At 39.0% G+C, this 17,252-nt stretch overlaps 2 protein-coding genes across 6 annotated transcripts in view; both read left to right on the forward strand.

Moving 5' to 3' along the window:
* The first annotated feature begins 3,602 nt into the window (after positions 1–3,602).
* Positions 3,603–12,005, forward strand: ak4 (adenylate kinase 4). Of its 3 annotated transcripts, none has more exons than XM_034530870.1 (6): positions 3,603–3,712; positions 4,974–5,150; positions 5,985–6,104; positions 8,174–8,346; positions 9,311–9,429; positions 10,336–12,005. In XM_034530870.1, the coding sequence occupies exons 2-6, from the start codon at positions 5,009–5,011 to the stop codon at positions 10,460–10,462; spliced, it is 681 nt and encodes a 226-aa protein (XP_034386761.1). In that variant the 5' UTR covers positions 3,603–3,712; positions 4,974–5,008; the 3' UTR covers positions 10,463–12,005. The 3 variants fall into 3 exon arrangements, with proteins under 3 accessions (XP_034386761.1, XP_034386760.1, XP_034386759.1); XM_034530869.1 differs by lacking the exon at positions 3,603–3,712 and adding an exon at positions 4,440–4,774; XM_034530868.1 differs by lacking the exon at positions 3,603–3,712 and having other exon boundaries at positions 4,444–5,150.
* A 363-nt stretch (positions 12,006–12,368) lies between these two features.
* dnajc6 (DnaJ (Hsp40) homolog, subfamily C, member 6) overlaps positions 12,369–17,252 on the forward strand; it is a 35,120-nt gene continuing 30,236 nt past the window's right edge. For 2 of the 3 annotated variants that reach the window (XM_034530438.1, XM_034530440.1), the window contains exons 1-2: positions 12,369–12,543; positions 13,644–13,830. The gene's annotated coding sequence lies outside the window, so the exon portion shown is untranslated. Of the gene's footprint in view, positions 12,544–13,378; positions 13,831–17,252 lie in introns of those variants that run through there. The other variant, XM_034530439.1, reaches the window with a different exon arrangement.

Here is a 17,252-nt window from a genome sequence, read left to right on the forward strand (position 1 = left end):
CAAACTAGACAGCGTGTGTTTTTATCACTCAAGTTGTGGTGACTCACTCCCCTTAAAAAGACAAAAGGTGGTCCCATAAGATTACCCATGAAAAAATAACTGAATAACTTGTTGGTTTTTTTTTTTATTTTTGTCAATCAACATGACATATTGTTATACAATATGTCATTATTTGACAAACATTATAATGTTTGTCAAACATTATACATGTTTAATCCAACATGGTTGAGAATTAATTAAAGCACCCAGGGTATTTTTTATTATTTGAACATCAATATACACTATATGCCCCGGTGGAAGTTAACTAAGTACATTTACTTAAATGTTAGGTAAATGGTATATGGACATACATGTATAGGTGGCTGCCATACAAGGTACATACAGCAGAGAAGCTGCCATTCAAGGTGTCACCTGCTCTGCTCATTCACACACACACACACACACACACACACACACACACACAGATAGAGAGAGAGAGAGAGAGAGAGAGAGAGAGAGAAATAAAACACACATAGAAGAAACAGTCTTCGGGATCAATATCTTCCCCAAGGAGATACAGAGACAGAAGGACCAGGGGATTGAACCAATGGCCATTAATGAACGACCCGCTCTTCTTAGCCTCAGCCACCCCTAAGGTGTATTGCTTGTATACCTGATCACATTTAGAAAATATTTATTTCAATAAATGTAAACCTCACGTCAATTGTCATGTTTTATTATCAAAAAAGTATGCGGTGAGTCAGAAAAACACATGTGGATCAAGACGAGTTGAGCGGATTGAGGTTAGAGTGAGACAAAAACAAAATAACTGGGGATTTCCACAGTATAGCTACAGTATGTACCTTTCAGTAAAACATTGTAACGACAGGTGCATTGACCTGTGATTTATCAGACATGACTCAAACAGTGCATGTATTATTCAAAACAGGGTTCTCAAAATACTGTTGACATCAGACCTCACAGTGCAATTGTGTTTTGAACTGTGATATATTAATATTAAATATTGGACATTACATTTAAGGTTCTCTAAAGCAACAATGTAGCTGTAATAAATGTGAATCATTCATTGGTGTCTCAGATCATGTTCAACTGTTCTGCTTAATCAGGAAAGAAATCGTAGCCACATAATGGAAAAACTAATTAGAGCTTCTTTTTTTGCCATGAAAAACGGAAATTGTTATGAAATTCAGACATGAATTGTGACAAACGAGCACTTTATTTGTTTTCAAATCGTTATCATCATTATATTCATTAAGGTTTCAGGAACACTGTTGGTTTTAGACCCCAAAGCACATCATTTATAGATCTTTAGTTCCCTCTACTGACAACAATGTGGACTAACCATTCATGACTGCCTCCCGTTTCAGCCTGCAGACCAGTGCTCCCATTGAGGAACAGTCCAGGGCAGTCCTAATAGTTTCATTAGAAGAAAACTTTAAGACCACAACTTTAAGGTGTTATGACTTATGTTGCAATGCAAGGTTCCTAAGCATTAGATTAGAGTAACTGGGCTTAATAATAAAGAGGACACACTAAATGCAGGACATTTGTTTTTGTTGTAAAGTTTGAATGATATACATTTATTTTAATGCAAAATGAACTTTGCTGGCAATGCTATTGAGATAGCTGTCAGAAAGTGTTCAATCTAATCTCAAAACTGATCAGATGGAGACTCCCTCACTCAATAAATAGTGTTGTGGCTATAACCTTCTGTATTTAACATCCACTGAATTTTCAAAAGTAAAGATGAATAAAAGACCACACACATTTGAATAAAACAAATTTCACTTTATCTTTTATAGCAATTACAGTAGAGAGCATAAAACAATCTAGTGACAAAACCATTTTGTAAATAAAAACATGTGGACTTTGGGATATTCCATTAAACTAACTAATAATACATGTTGTACACATACTCACAGTTGACCACCTTCTCTTTCGTCGTCTTTTTCGTTGGGCAAACAGGCTTTAGTCTACTCCACTCGTGTCAAGTTGGCAGCCATCCTTCAGTTATCACAGTACTGTACCTTCGATGTGGACAGCATCAGCACTGTCATAACTGAACCAGGGCAGCCGGACTAATCTAGCAGGTCGGGTCTTCGCTCCATTCATCATCCACCGTCCAGGTCAACAGGTGTAAATACAACAGTCTGCTCTTTTCATGTTTGAGGCATATTTGGTGGTATCTCAACACATATGCAAGCCGAGTCTCCAGAATTTAATTTTTCCATTTAAATATTTTTAAATCATAATTAACAAGTAATATACACATGTAACATAACAATCCTTGATTTGAATATATAGTTGTATATACTACTATATATAAAAAAACTATATATATATATATATATATATATATATATATATAAAACCTTTACTACATTCTTTAATATTGTGGGGAAACATCCACATGCTGTGAATATATGATTAAAACAACACTGTACAGTTCTTGGAAATTGGAGGAGGAAGCTTGCTGTAGTCTTGTGTATTTTATCATGTTTAGTTCTCTTTCCATACGAAAGTATCTGGTTTTTCATTCTTTCCATTCTGCTATTGCACAGAAGGATCGTTAATGTTTCATCTCACAAAACAACCTTCTTTCTTTTTTTTTTAAAACCGCTTTCCTGCTAGGACTTGGTAGATACAAACTACTGTATATTATTCATACTAACCACAAGGCCGAGTGACGTCAGACTTGTTATGATTTTCCTCGCGGGCTCCCCTCCACCCCCCCTCGTCTAGGGCAGTCCGGTGGCGTCTCTGGCCGACGTAGCGGCTCCTCCTCCTCGACAGTCCGCCCTCCGCACTTCATGAAAACAACCCCATTAACCCCGCTGCTCAGGGCACTGGCCAACAAACCCAAATGTCAGAAAAGCAAAGCCACATGCGCAAATAACTAAACATGGCAGCAGACAAACAGTCACGTCTGAAGGCTCCATTCGTTGTCATCGATGACTGGAACAAGACACCCTGTGAAGAAAGCGCGTCCATATTACATAAACCTTTCAATATAACTGGGTTATGCCTTAAAACCTACTAACCGTGAAGGTACCAGACATTGATACAGATACATAAATAATCCCGATACAGCTAGAGAATAAGCACAGCAACTAAAATACACGCTTGTTGCTGTATTCTACACAGAAAAGAAAGTTGGCCAATAAAATGTCATTATATAATAATACACATACCTGCTTTGATTGGGCCAAATATGCTCTATAAAAAGCGACTAGGCGAAATATAAGTGCAATTCTCTATGAATATTGTGCAGCCAAACGTTAACGCCCAGCATTGCATACACACCCCTTTTCTGGGCAAAAACAAACACCATGCTGTAAGATTAACATATAATCATTTATTCTTAATTGCATCTAGCCCGCATGAAATATATTACAAATATCTGACTCACTTACCTGCCATTTTCCCGCTTGATCCCCCGTGTTTTCATGAATATTTTTAATGACGCAGCAAGACCACACGGAGCAACGTGATTGTCGCCATTTTTTGTTGTTATTGAATTCTCCAAAGCCATGTGACAAAAAATGATCGTGGAATTAAAAACAGGCGTCCGGGTGTGGAGACGAAAACTACTTTCACGAGGCTAAAGAAGGTTCATCTCCCGAGTTGTTTATCTGATGGATTAGTCTGGGTCCTCCACTGACCACTGAAGGCTGTGCGCACTCTCTGACAGCTCCGGGACGCTGCTGCTGCGGTATGGCTAGCAACAAGTAGACTTCTCGAGATTCCGCCCGTCCGCAAACGTTGCGCGGAATGACAGCGACTCGTGCATTGCTGCGCCAGTCAGCCAGCAGTACAAAACCATGACAAATAACAACCACCAGAAGCATAATAATTAATAAAAGCTCTGATATGAGAGAACAACATCGACAAAAACAACACAGAGTGGTGGAATCCAAGACTACTTTTACTTTAGTAAATCAGATGACATTATCTAATCTTATAATGTATGTATTGCAGATTTTAGTCTAGACATTCAACTTAACATTTTAAATAACTCAAAAAAGCACTGGGACCATTTATATAATCTATTTATATTGCTAATACCAATATATTAATGGTATAAGGTGACAATAAGTTGGCTGACACGCCCCTTTCTGGCTGCTTGTACATTACAATTTGTAACGACCTTTAACATGAATTCGGTGTGATTATCTTGTTTTCAGGATCAGACTTCCCAAACAGACTGAGAGTTCATCTGTAGAAAATCACTCACTTACGTAGCTACTAGATTTCAGATATGTTGCAGTGAACTGATTTGGCCCTTGTTAGTAGTCTATGTATTTTGTAGTTTAAAGCAAAACATCTATTTTTTTCTTTTTCTTTTGACTTAGAACTATGATACATTCTCAAACACGCCTTCTCCTAAATCCTACTCCTCCCCATTTTGTTAGATACATAAATATAATAAAAAATCTGGAAGGGTGTTTTTCGTGTGTCATCCATTTGCTTCTCAAACGTAATCAGTCGTAATTCCCCTCTCTTTGTGGAAACTATGACCCGACTACAGTTGTTGTTGTACATCCCTTGTATATAAAAACTACAGTAACCAGTTTACCCCGCAAAGTTCGTGCGACTCAGTCATCCGCATATTTTCCGGATGATGTGTGCAAAAAAAAAATAGGGCGTTGTGGAGACTCTCATTAATTTGCAGAGAGAAGTCTCTATCGGTAAAGACGTAGACGGCTGGAGTGTGTCCTTAAGAGAGCTGGAAGAAAAAAGGAAAACGTCGCTTTGACTTGATCCGAGTCATAGAGTAGGTTAGCCAGTATGCGCAGAGAGTGGACTCTGCCTTAAGAGCTGCAGAACCAGAGATAAACTGACATTTTCATTGGCGAGACACATTTAGAAGCCTGGAGCTCTGGGTCGCTCATGCGCGCATTTAGGTCATTTACTTCTTTCTCTCGTGCACAAAGAGGAAAACTTTAACAAACACTAACATTTGTCCATCCTAGAGGTTTTACATTTGCCGCCTGTGTTCGAGGCAGCCATGGCTAAGTTATTCCGAGCTGCTATCATGGGTCCACCAGGATCAGGGAAAGGAACGATATCCAAGAGGATTGCGCACAGCTTTGGCCTGCAATATCTGTCCAGCGGACACTTCCTACGAGAGAGCATAGCGGCAAATACAGGTAGGATACATCTGCCCGTGAACTGGAGCCCTAACGTAAATACTGCTGTCAACAGGAAGAACCAGTCTTCAGAAAAGTAAACGGTGTCTATGCTTAATGTGAATATCCGTCTCTTAATATCGTAGTTATAAAAAGACGATTGCAGAATAAAGTGTGATTTGCGCATGTTCTGATCCACAGTTGTTTTCCAAAAGGTAATTTGACAGTAAACGTTCACATTTAAAACCAAGCCATGAAAGACTGCAAACGTAATTTTTCTTTATCTGATATACATTTAATGTAGAAGGTCCCTGACATGGGTTTTATAACATGTTTCCCCAAACTTACACTCTAAACCATTGATTACAAGATGTTTAACTTCCTCATTATAGCTATCCAACTGGAGTTCATTTAAGGTATGCTCCTTCTGATTTGAACATTTGAGTTCAGTGTGGTGCACAGCGCCTAAGTAAAAACATGTGTTCTTGGTTGCCATTACTGAAACGTTTCAGTAAAGTTGTGACTTTTAAATCAAGTTACAGGATTTATAAACCAGTGAGTTCAATATGTGTACTTAAAGAATCCACAGCAAACCAGCATTTGATTTGTGTAATATAGTCATAAAATCTGCTAGGTTAAACGCAAGAGTTTGCAGTGAGAGTTTTAACTGTTTACTATCTCTAGTCCGATAGTTACATTAAAATGTCTTAACGTGTGTGTGAGAGTGTGTGTGTGTGTCTGTCTGTGTGTGTGTGAAATTCAACATGGCATGTTCTGTCTTTTTTATTTTTTATTTGGAAGCAGGAAGCAGACATGCATTGACTTCTGTATCTTTACCTGTCTGATGTATATCAGAGGCAGGTGTGCTGGTGAGGACCTACGTAGAAAGAAGCATGCTGGTGCCTGACCATGTGATGACTAAACTGATGCTGCCCAGACTGGAACAGCTGATTGACCACAGCTGGCTGCTGGATGGTAACAACATGGTGTTTTTGTTTTTATACAATCAGAGTGCATGGCCTGAACTATATTCTACTGATAACAAACAGTATCACATCCATTGCCTTGAGGTCATATGATCTTTATAGTGTAGCATCATGGCCAGTAATGGGAACTGCCAGCCAACCCTAACATCTGATTGGCCACTCCAAGTGCCACCCCCAAAATCCCCAGGCTGGGTAGTCATCTTTGATGCCACCAGGCAAGCATTTTCTACACCTCTGCATGCTCAGAAACATAGCCCGCAAAAGTGCCATATCCAGTGTGGCTTTGTGTATTTTATCTTATTACAATTGACATGTTAATTTCTGTGTATGTGATACATGATAATTCACACTTTTACCGTATATACAGTATATATATATATACAAAATGAACAGTGCTGTTTGTAAACGGCCTCATAAGTGTGTTCCAGAAAGTATTCTTTCGTTAGTATCCAGTAACATATGAGATATCCTGAGATGACAAACTCAGCACATCGCTATGGCTTTTCCAAGTTAAATATTATCCACATTGCTAAAAGAGATGCCGAACATTGATGAAACAGACTAGTTGATGTTACACACGTTTCAACGAAACAGGATCAGTAAACACATACTTTTTTGGCATGCAAAAAGGGCAAACAAATCAAGGTCACACACGCATGCACGCACGCACGCACACACACACACACACACACACACACACACACACACACACACACCTTCATTTATTTCAGATCTCAGAGTTGAGACGACAACCCCCTCTTCAAATATGCTGTCTCTTTCCCTCTTGTAACTTCTGGTGGTTGGTGAGATTTAACAGCTCTTAAGTGACCAAAGAATGGAAAATACAAAGTGATACCAGTTTCCGGTCTAACACATAAGGAAGCAATGAAATCGAAGACAAGCATAAATGCATTCATACCAAAACATAAACAAGAGAGAGAGAAAATGGCCTTAAAACTAATGGATGCACATTACGGTAAGCTTGCCACGCCAACACCCGCCATGCTATGATATCTCTGAGGAAAGCACTGAATATCTGCCAACTCCACTGGTGCAGATTTTCCCTGAAGAAATCACAGCAATGCTATCCAATTCATTCAAATGTAATCTAAGTATCTCATAACAAAAGTTAATATATAAAGGAGACTACAGTATATTTATAGTTCTGCTTCTGTACATCCACTATGGTTTTAACATGGACCTAGGGGATGAAAGTAATGAAAATATTTTAACAACTATTGGATGGATTGGCATGGCATTTTTTTTACATACATGTATGGTCCTCTGATGATAAATGCTACTGAGTCACCATGAGGTTGAGATTTGAAATGTCTCATCTACTCAACTCATAGATAGATTGCCATGGAATTTAGAAAAGAGACACAACACCGTCCCGAGTGGATCATTTCTGCTGCATTTTATACAGACTTTCATGGTTCCCAGACCTTGGTGGTGATGATCTCTTGCACCTCTGGGTTTGGAGAGAAGTTTCACCGCAACTATTGGATGAATTGGCATGAGATTTGCTGCCGACATTCATGTCCCCCTTAGGTTGAATTGTTACAACGTTGGCACCATCATTAGGTCACATTTTCAATCTGCCCAATACTTTAGATTATGACCAAATACCTTTTAAAAATAATAACATTCCCATCAGCCCCAGATGTAATTTAGTTTTAGGGCTACTTAATAACTGTTAGCATGCTAACAAGTTAAAATAAGATGGTGACCAGAGTAAACACAACTGTAGTGCATAGTAGTAGCATTTAACTCAGAACGGCCTCACAGAGCTGCTAATGTGACTGTAGACTCTTGTCTTGTTATTACTGCTGGTTGTTCATCATAGTTTCTTCTTCTTCTAGTAAGTTCATTGACATGTATTTTGTTGATATTGTTATTATGTCACTTTTACAGATTATCTCAAAGAAAATCTGGAAACAGCTTGAGTGCATGTTTATCGACTCACATGTAGCTCATTGAAAATGAAATGGCATACTAAACTATTGCTGGTGGACGATGCCTCTCACATCCCTCCATCTCCCTCGGCTCTCTGTCTAGGTTTCCCCCGCACTCTGTCGCAGGCCCGAGAGATGAACAATTTGTGCCAGCTGGACCTGGTCATCAGCCTCAACATCCCCTACGAGACTCTCAGGGAGAGACTGAGCGACCGCTGGAGCCATCCAGCCAGCGGGCGAGTCTACAACATGGGATTCAACCCACCACGAGTGCAGGTCTGAAAAGTCCTAAAATGACAGTAGAGTTATTTTTTTTTTCTGTGGCACTTTATTGATTATCTGGAGGTCAGTTTCTTCTTCACATGATTATAATCAGTGTGTTTTGAAGCTGGTAGGGATTGAATATCTGGCTTCAGGAGAGATTAGAACCAGATGAAGGACAATCTCTGTATTCATCTTGCATGACAATAACAACAACACAACAACACACTTTTTTATTTCACTTCAAAAGGTCCCTGGTGTTATACTGAATGTAACGACCATTTTGTATCGTTATGTTTAGTTTACAAGTTGCTTCACAGACATAGGAACTGAAAAAAACTTTATAAATTAAAAATCTTCATCTTCGTTGGAATCTGTATTTTTCAATTAAGGAAAAAAAGTGATTGTAGTGTTCAGGGGATCTTTAAATAAATAAAAATACATGGTCAAAATAAATAAATAAAATTAAAAATGGTGCCCTCCGTCTGTTTGGATGGCATCACTACAGGAAATCAGTCACATAATACATTTGCTTTAAAACATTATTTTCTTCATTAAACAGAAAATAAAAAGAGATTTAAATTCAAAGCATCAATACAGCAGCAAACAACTATTTGCTACTTAGAGATATAGTGGAGTGATGTCTACATGAGCTGAGAAAGAAGTTTCTCTTTTTTCTCTCTGAACCACAGTGTTCAGGAAATCCCATAATCATAGATATGCTCGGAAATTACACATTTAGCACCTTTAACAATAGTCAATAAACGAAAATCTCTCACCAAATTGCATGGCAAATGTTGACGTTGTGTTATTGATACCTTTTTACTATATGCGCTTCAAAATATACTGAGTGGATACAGTAATATGTGTCTACATGCAGTGTGATTATTATTTATCTGAGTTATACTTCTATGAGATTTCACTGGATTTCATGAGTTTACCTTTTTTGCATTGTTGCACGTGTGTTGTGTTGCGGCAGGGTAAGGATGACATCACCGGGGAGCCACTGATTCAGCAAGATGATGACAAACCGGAAGCCCTGATGGCCAGACTGAGACACTACAAAGATGTGGCTAAGCCCGTCATAGACCTGTACAAGTCAGTAAATATCTCTCTTTCAAGGGACAGTCTTCACTTAATATTTTTTCACCAGGCAGGTAGTAGCTACAGTTTTTGCTTCGAACATATGAACATCTGAGTGAAACTTTATTTAGAAGCAGATACTTCGGCTTTCGTTTTCTAACATTGTCTCACATTTTTCAGCTGAAAAGTAGTGCAGTCTGAAGCAATGTTTTAGAAAATCAAACCAGAAGTCAAACGATTACAAAACATGGAATTCATGAAAGGGATCAAATGTATTTCTTAGTTTCATTCAGTGCTTTTCATTTGGCTGTTATCTGTTTCTTTGGGGATACATAGTTTTTATTATTTTATAACTCATAAAAAGAAACATTGCCTGGTCATGGATGTGTTAGATGGTTGTTTGAGTTACATTTGTTTATAAGGATTTAACTGTAAATTCAATAGCCTTACTAAAAGGGGAACCATTTTACACAGTTTACACAGTACACATAGTTTGTTTACAGGTTTTAGGCTGCTGCATATGTGACAATAAATTGTATAAAGCTTTTTGTGGCTCCAAAAGGTGCTGCACAAAGTCTGAATAATTGCCTCAAGTGATGTCACTAAAGTTAGTGTGAAGTTTGAAAATGAAAATAATCTGTGCATGCTGAGTGTGAAATGCATGACCCTTACCAGACCTCATCTAGAGGTTTGATGCCACATTAGCTGCTACCAAGACAGGACACCTGAGTCTCCGACCCAGCTGTTGGCAGTTGAGTTGCATTGTGGGTACTGTAGTTCCCAGTTTTTTACATGGAAGAAAAATATGTGAAACTGTCTGGCAATGCCACATTCTGCCATTCAATCAATCAATATTTAAATCTGATCCAGATTTCCTTAAAAATGTGTTCCTATTCATTTGTTTCTTATTTCTTTGCTCAGGTCACAGGGAATCCTGCACTCCTTTTCCGGTACAGATACTGACCGGATTTGGCCTTATATCAACTCCCTCCTCAGCACCAAGATGCACACACAGCCGTCCGATGCCTTCCAAACTCAGACACACTGACAATTCTCTAATGGAAACGACCACGGGGAAACACCAAGACGCAGCCAGGAGAAGTGGGGTGATGTTTCCACATACTGCCCTCAGTTTTGTGTTTCCTTCTTTGTGAGGTTTTAGGGAACTGATACAAATCTTCATTTGCCATGTAGTTGTTCAAATGAACGTTGTTTGCAAATATTTCTAGAGCTTTATTGATTGTGTTGATTTCTACATTATTTTTGTGAAATGTTCAGATCGCAAAACTTTTCATTTTTGTAAATTGTAATTTTATACAAGCACGCTGCATCAGGCAACACCTTTGTCTTTTTATCTGCAATTGTTCCAATTCCAACACTTTAAATCCATTTAAATAATAGTAACGCTAAAGTCTAAAAGAAAAAGAAAAAGTTATTAGATAATGCCCTTCATTGTAACTCTCCAGTATGAATATGTAATCATGACAACACAGGGTAAGGTAGAATATTTGACCAAAAACCTAAATATTTAGAGTCTCACTCCCACATTATATGTGTGATTACAAACTCAGTTAAATTATTATAAAAATAAAACTTTTATGAAATCAAGAGAAACATTAGGTAGTATGTCAGATTTTATTAATTGCACTTTAATTTACATTTTCATAATCAAATAAACTATCATGTTGTTGCTTCTAGGATTATACTCTCAATAGTTTTGGAGTGAAATGACCTAATGTGTAAGGTGTTGTTGAGAAAAACAACTCCTGAGTTAAGTCAAAATCAACCCGGGACAAACATTATTTGGGTCAAATCTTTGCAAAGAAGTTGTGCAGGCCTGAGTCTTGTGTAATATGCAGTATATAATACTAATGCCTGCACGTCTGCTGTTACAAATGCAACAATCCTGCAGAGCTGTTTTTTAATTGTTTGGCTTTATCGGCTCAGTGTTTCTATATCATATACATCAATAACGTAAACGATGTGCACCGTATAAACAGCTATTCTTTACTATTGTACTGAAATGCTGAAGAATATTATGCAATCTGCAACTAACATGCAGGACAATCTACTCGGAAGGTGCTGGACCTGAACAAGATTTAAAAGCCATCTGTCACCCGACAAAATACTCTGTGGCTAGGATGAAGACCAATGCACAGAATATAGAGTGCCTTCAATGCTGTTACATATCTTTTATATATATCTATATATTATATGTATATGTATGTGTGTATATATATATATATATATATATATATATATATATATATATATATATATATATATATATATATATATATGGTTGCCTAGAGATTTTAATCATCGAAATGTCACTGATTATTGTTAACAAATAGTAATGTTTTGCAGTGTTTGTTCAACTTTAAGATAGTGCTGAGTAAAGTTGTAATAGTAGGTACATTTTATGATTCAGAATCATACTGTATGTAAAGGTATTATTTTTCTGATTGAATGTATCTATGTATAAAGGCATTTGTGCATGATTGGGTTTGCAATGATAAAGAAATGCAAAATGGCTACATACACTAACCCATCACAATATATTTTTAATAAATTCTTTTACGAGGTCAAAACGGCCTTGCGTGTTTTTGTTTTCCTTATGGTCTCAAAATAGTGGGTGTTGTATGTTGTACAGATTGAAGACCTGTGAGATGGCAGAGCAAAGATACAACTAAAGATACAATATGTTTGCTGAAATAACAAGAGGATAAGATGTGGATTAGTGTGGATGGGACGAGTCTCTCTCACAGCATCTGATCTGGGGAGCGTAGTATGCCAGTCTGTGTTGTTGAATGTAAGGGTGTGGAGTAAAAGGGTGTTGTTATATTGGACCACACCCAACTGCTGTGGGTGTGTAACACCAGTATTGTGGGATTTGACTTCCTTATCTTCAATCCACACTGTCCAAACATGTTACATTCTCAGAATAACTATAACTAGTTTCTCAAGGCTGCTGTTTTGTCTTTGTTTGTACTTGTACTTGTATGTCATGTATCATATTTTGTAGGAGAATACCAACTAATGCATTCTTTGGTTGGGTGGAAACAGTTTTCTTCATATGCTGTAAAGGTCTATTTCTCAGTCTGAACATACTGTAAGCAAGAGGGCAAGGTAGGCAAAACGTTTTTAACTTTAGGCATTATAAAGCTCTTTGTCTTTTAAATCACTTTAATGTCAGTTTTCTTTCAGCTACTTTTACAACACACACATCTCTGGGTAATCATTAAAAAAAGAGACTTCTTTCTTTCTGTTTTGTTTTTTCTTTCCAGAACACATACCAATAATAGAGAAGCTTTGCTCCTCCCTTCTTTGCTCCTTGATCTTTTATATCATGTGAGAAAAACAGGAAGCAGCAGGAGGAGGGTGTGCTAACTTACACTTAACACAACAACGCCGGTGGCTATTCGTGTAGGCTACTGAAACACATACACACATGCATGCGAGTAGATAGATATACTGTTTACATCTCCTGTTCTGGTGCCTTATCCTCTCAGGCCTGTGCATACACTCCATGTGCATTAGAGCTTGGGTGCAACTTGTGCTGTCACGGATTGCAGTCTCTCCTCTGCTGTGTTTACTTTGGGCAGAGGGTGCAGGCTGTAGTCTGTGCATGCATTGACCTTGATGCAGATAATATCTTTGAAATGCAGCACGGTTGGTGTTGCATTTCAGTTTTTTTTTTAACTCCCTGTCATCACTGTTGCACTGTTATGGGGACCTCTACTGTTTGAAATTGGTGCTCTGTCGTTTTGTGAACTGATCACCAATATTAAATTCTACAATCTCCACAACAATTATTTCATTATTTGGTGCCCATCACCGGTAACATATTCTAAATTAGCGCAGTTCTTTCTTCTCTTCTTTCTTGAATAGCCTTACGATATCTCCTGTCTGCAGCACATTCACCAAACAGGGGGATTCCTGCTCACATACAGTCACTTTCTGAGGTCCAGCCCAGGTTTTACCAGCTGTATCGCCACACTGACAGCTCAAGCGCAGTTTCTACTACAGACTCATGAACATCCACTCCACCGTGCACTTCCTCGTTTACGCTCATCCACATCACTTACAGATCTACCAATCGCCATCGCGGGACTCTGTCCGTGTCTCTAATGCCAACATGTGATGATGATGATGATGATGATGATGATGGTGATGATGATGATGATGCCGTAACCCAGCTGGTGCTGCCTCTGTCAATTCACCGACAGGTTAACTGGGAGATACCGAGTGGTCCTTGCAGGATAGTGGGTCTCACGGGACGTGTTACGCGTTGACCTTTGACTGGCAGCGAAAGACAAATCAAAGGTCGGTGCCTGTGAACGCGCATCTCCACCTGCACGGCACAAGACGGTGTTCCCGCGGGCCAGATTGGAATAAAAGAGGGCTCTCTGACAGGTAACGTCGTCTGTTTCTGTTCATTCGATGTGATTAAAGAGACGTGGGCTCGTAGCCTGCATCTTTAACCAGGCAAAAAACGAGAGAGTGTGCATCTGTGTGTGGATGTTACGTAATACCCCCCCCCCCCCTCTCTCTCTCTGCATGTTGGTTCCCGCTCGGTGGAAAAAGGTTTTAGCAGCAACATCACTTGTTCTGTAAATATGTTACTCCGTTTTCCTCACTTCAGGTGGACATTGTTATCTAAAATCGCAAACGCAGGGCCTCTTTGTGGTTTGATGCGCACACGAGCATCATGAATGACATCAGTTGGGTTATTTTTTTAAGTAATTTGTTTGTTTTTCTGTATGAGAGTCATTGCTGTGCTTACTTTTGCTTTATCCTTTTAATAAATGAGCACATTGATTTAACAGTGACGGTTTTGTCGCTTTTATATCAGCTGGATGTTTCTGTCAGCTGATGTTGGTATAACGACGTTTCAGGACACCATGTGAAAGGCACCAGCACCCTGGGCTATATATATATTTTCAACATAGTCTCCTCGGTATTATGGACATTTTATACGTGATCGATATCTCTTGTATCTTGATGATCCGAATCACCATCTTCATCATCTAGGGATATTGCGCCGACAGCTCCTCTCTTGTCCAATACGTCACACCACTGCAAGCGTCACACACGTGGTCACGTGAGCAGCTTAACACGGTTTGGTGTGGTTTCATTCTCTGATCATTGGTCATTTACTCCCCCTATCACCTACATTAAAACTGACAAATCAGATGGTCTCTCATCATTTTTTATCTCAACAAGTAGAATTATTAAAGAGCTTCAGGAAATTTGAAACATAGTTGTGAAGAGCATGCTGGATTCATAATGAACACAGACATTAAATAGCGTTATTGCACCTCCGTTTCCCTCATCCTCATCTGAAAGTCAATGTTTTTTTTAATGGATTTTTGTTTCGATGCCAGAAATAAGTTATTTGGTTAACACAAGCTTTCAACATTTTGCTATACGTCAGTAGATGCCCCTGGGAATGTTTAAGCTTTAAAGTTTCGTGGCGAAACATCACCACGCCTAGTCTGCCTTGGGTCAGCCTTATTGCGTATACTCACTCATGTGACCATGGGGTAGTTAATGTATAGTGTAACGTTACCTTCATTTGTGAGGATTCTATTGCGTTTTATTTTCTGCAATAATCCAAAATCCCATGGGTTTTGTCGAGGGAACCAGTGCAAATCAAACTTTTGGGGTTAGCCAAACACGTCATTACTCTATAGTCATTGCTATAACAAAAACAAAGTGAGTCTAACTCCCCACGAAAGGTAAAGGTACAGAATAACTTGCATCAAAATATACATAAAGTAACCTACCAAAACTACTCATTAGGCAATATAGTCCTTTTCCAAATGATTTATAATTGTAACGGGTTTGGTAAGGACCCGGCCATATGACAGACACAGTGGATTGTTGAGCAAAGCTTTATTCCAGGCAGAGATAATATGCAAACAGTCTGGGATCTGTTTACGTGGAGAGACCCAGAATTCCTCAGAGTCAGGATCCACAGCCACGTGGGCGGAGGGGGTCTGGAGGTATTGGGTTCCTCAGAAACGGATGAAAGAGCCTCATTGCCTGCTGGGTGTTCCGGCAGGCGTCTTAGTCCTGGAAGGCTGGTCCGGGTGCTGTCGATGAAACCTGGCGATGATGTTATGAGCCAGAACCCATTGCCTCTCCTCCAGCTCGTATCACTCCCAATCGACCAGGTACTGAAGACCTCGGCCCCCCAGCAGTGGGAGCGAAGCAGGCAATGAACCGAGTAGACAAGACCTCCTTCGATGTATCGATGCTGGGGTTTAGGATGAGGTTGGTAGCGAGGGTGCTGGGGAATGGGCTCCAGGCGAGGTTTGGGCTGGTAGCAAGGTTGCTGGGGATGGTCAACGCCACTCTTGCGTCCTCTGAATCTCGGCAGTGTCTGCGACAAACCAAGTCTTGTTTCACTGGATCGCCTCTTTGATCAACACTGTGATGAGGTGTCGTTTGCTGGGACCATGTTATGGCCAGATCGTACTGTAACAGGTGTGGTAAAGACCCAGAAGCAGCGTCGGCTACGGGAAAACAGTTGGCGGGTAAGCGCTGGAAAGTCTGTCATAATGCGGAGAACGATCTGGCCGTGAGTGTGTGTGAGACTGGGGTTTAAATACGAAATGGAGCAGGTGCAGCAGAGTGGGCCGGTGAGAGGGATGGAGCTGATGAGGTGGGTGTGACTAAGAGGTGGACTGAATAACTGATTAGGTGAGTGAGAGAGAATAGCAGGATATAAGGAACTGTGACAATAATGGAATTGGATTATAATTATTGAAACAGTAATGTGTGCATCCGTTTAATGTTGCAGTAAGGAGATCCTTTTAATTACTTTTCATAGACCTGGGAAGCTTGTAAATCCCCCCCCCCCTTATTCTGTTTTATCCTAATGAGTTATTTGATGATTATATTTTTTATTTGTCATTTTAATCTAATCAATCAACTATAATGACCAAATAAATGAAGTGGAATAAAAAGTAGGCTACAATATTTAACTTTGAATTGTATGGAGTAGTACAAAGTAGCAGAACATTTAAATACTGTACTTGAGCAAATGTACTGATCAACGCAGGATTAAAATGTGGACAATGTATTTTTTATTAAATGTGTCTTTAAAGCATACAATTTCACCAATGAATGAATAGATTATTATATCTGCAATGTGTCTGTTTATAGTGGATTTAAAAGAGCAGGTGTATGAGGGGTTTAAGAGTGAGGGACTAGAGTAAATAAGTAACCACGTAGAAAATCTGTGTCGTGCTCCATATCTTTTCAACAGGATAAATAGTGCTTATGAAAACTGTTATCCTTTAGTTTTCTGTCCTGAGAGTAGGCCGCCTGCCGCCTCCGTACTAGAGGCAAAGCAGGGCAGCATGGATTCTACTTTAACTGTTAAGGGGATAATCATTAATCCTCAATGTATCCTTGAGAGTGATGGTAAAACACAATTAGGAGATATGAGGTCACAGTCAGTATCACAACAATGTCATAAAACAGCTGAAATGTCACTGAGCACATGCATCTGAAGGCTTTCAAAGAATTCTTGTAAAAGGGATGTAAACATTTTTTATGCAAATTTGAAATGCTGCTCAAGTTGAAAGATACATGTTTTTAAATATTTTCTGTCAGGCATTATTTTGATAAATTAAATTTTCTCAATTAATGAATATGTTTAAATAAAACACCCCAAAAACTGTGAAATATGCCCATTATAGTTTCCCAGAATCCACGGTGGCATATTTATATTGCTTGTTTTGTCTGACCAACTGTGTAAAACCCCAAAATATTCAGTTTACTGTTATACATAACAAAGATAAGCAACACATTTTCGCATTTCAGAA

The sequence above is a fragment of the Cyclopterus lumpus genome, chromosome 4 (genome assembly GCF_009769545.1).
Source record: "Cyclopterus lumpus isolate fCycLum1 chromosome 4, fCycLum1.pri, whole genome shotgun sequence".
NCBI classification, from domain to species: domain Eukaryota; kingdom Metazoa; phylum Chordata; class Actinopteri; order Perciformes; family Cyclopteridae; genus Cyclopterus; species Cyclopterus lumpus.

Coding starts and splice junctions, on each gene's coding strand:
- ak4 (XM_034530870.1), top strand. CDS start 5,009: ATGGCTAAGTTATTCCGAGCTGCTATCATGGGTCCACCAGGATCAGGG. Junction 6,105..8,173: donor CCACAGCTGGCTGCTGGATG/GTAACAACATGG, acceptor CTCTCTGTCTAG/GTTTCCCCCGCACTCTGTCG. Junction 8,347..9,310: donor TCAACCCACCACGAGTGCAG/GTCTGAAAAGTC, acceptor GTGTTGCGGCAG/GGTAAGGATGACATCACCGG.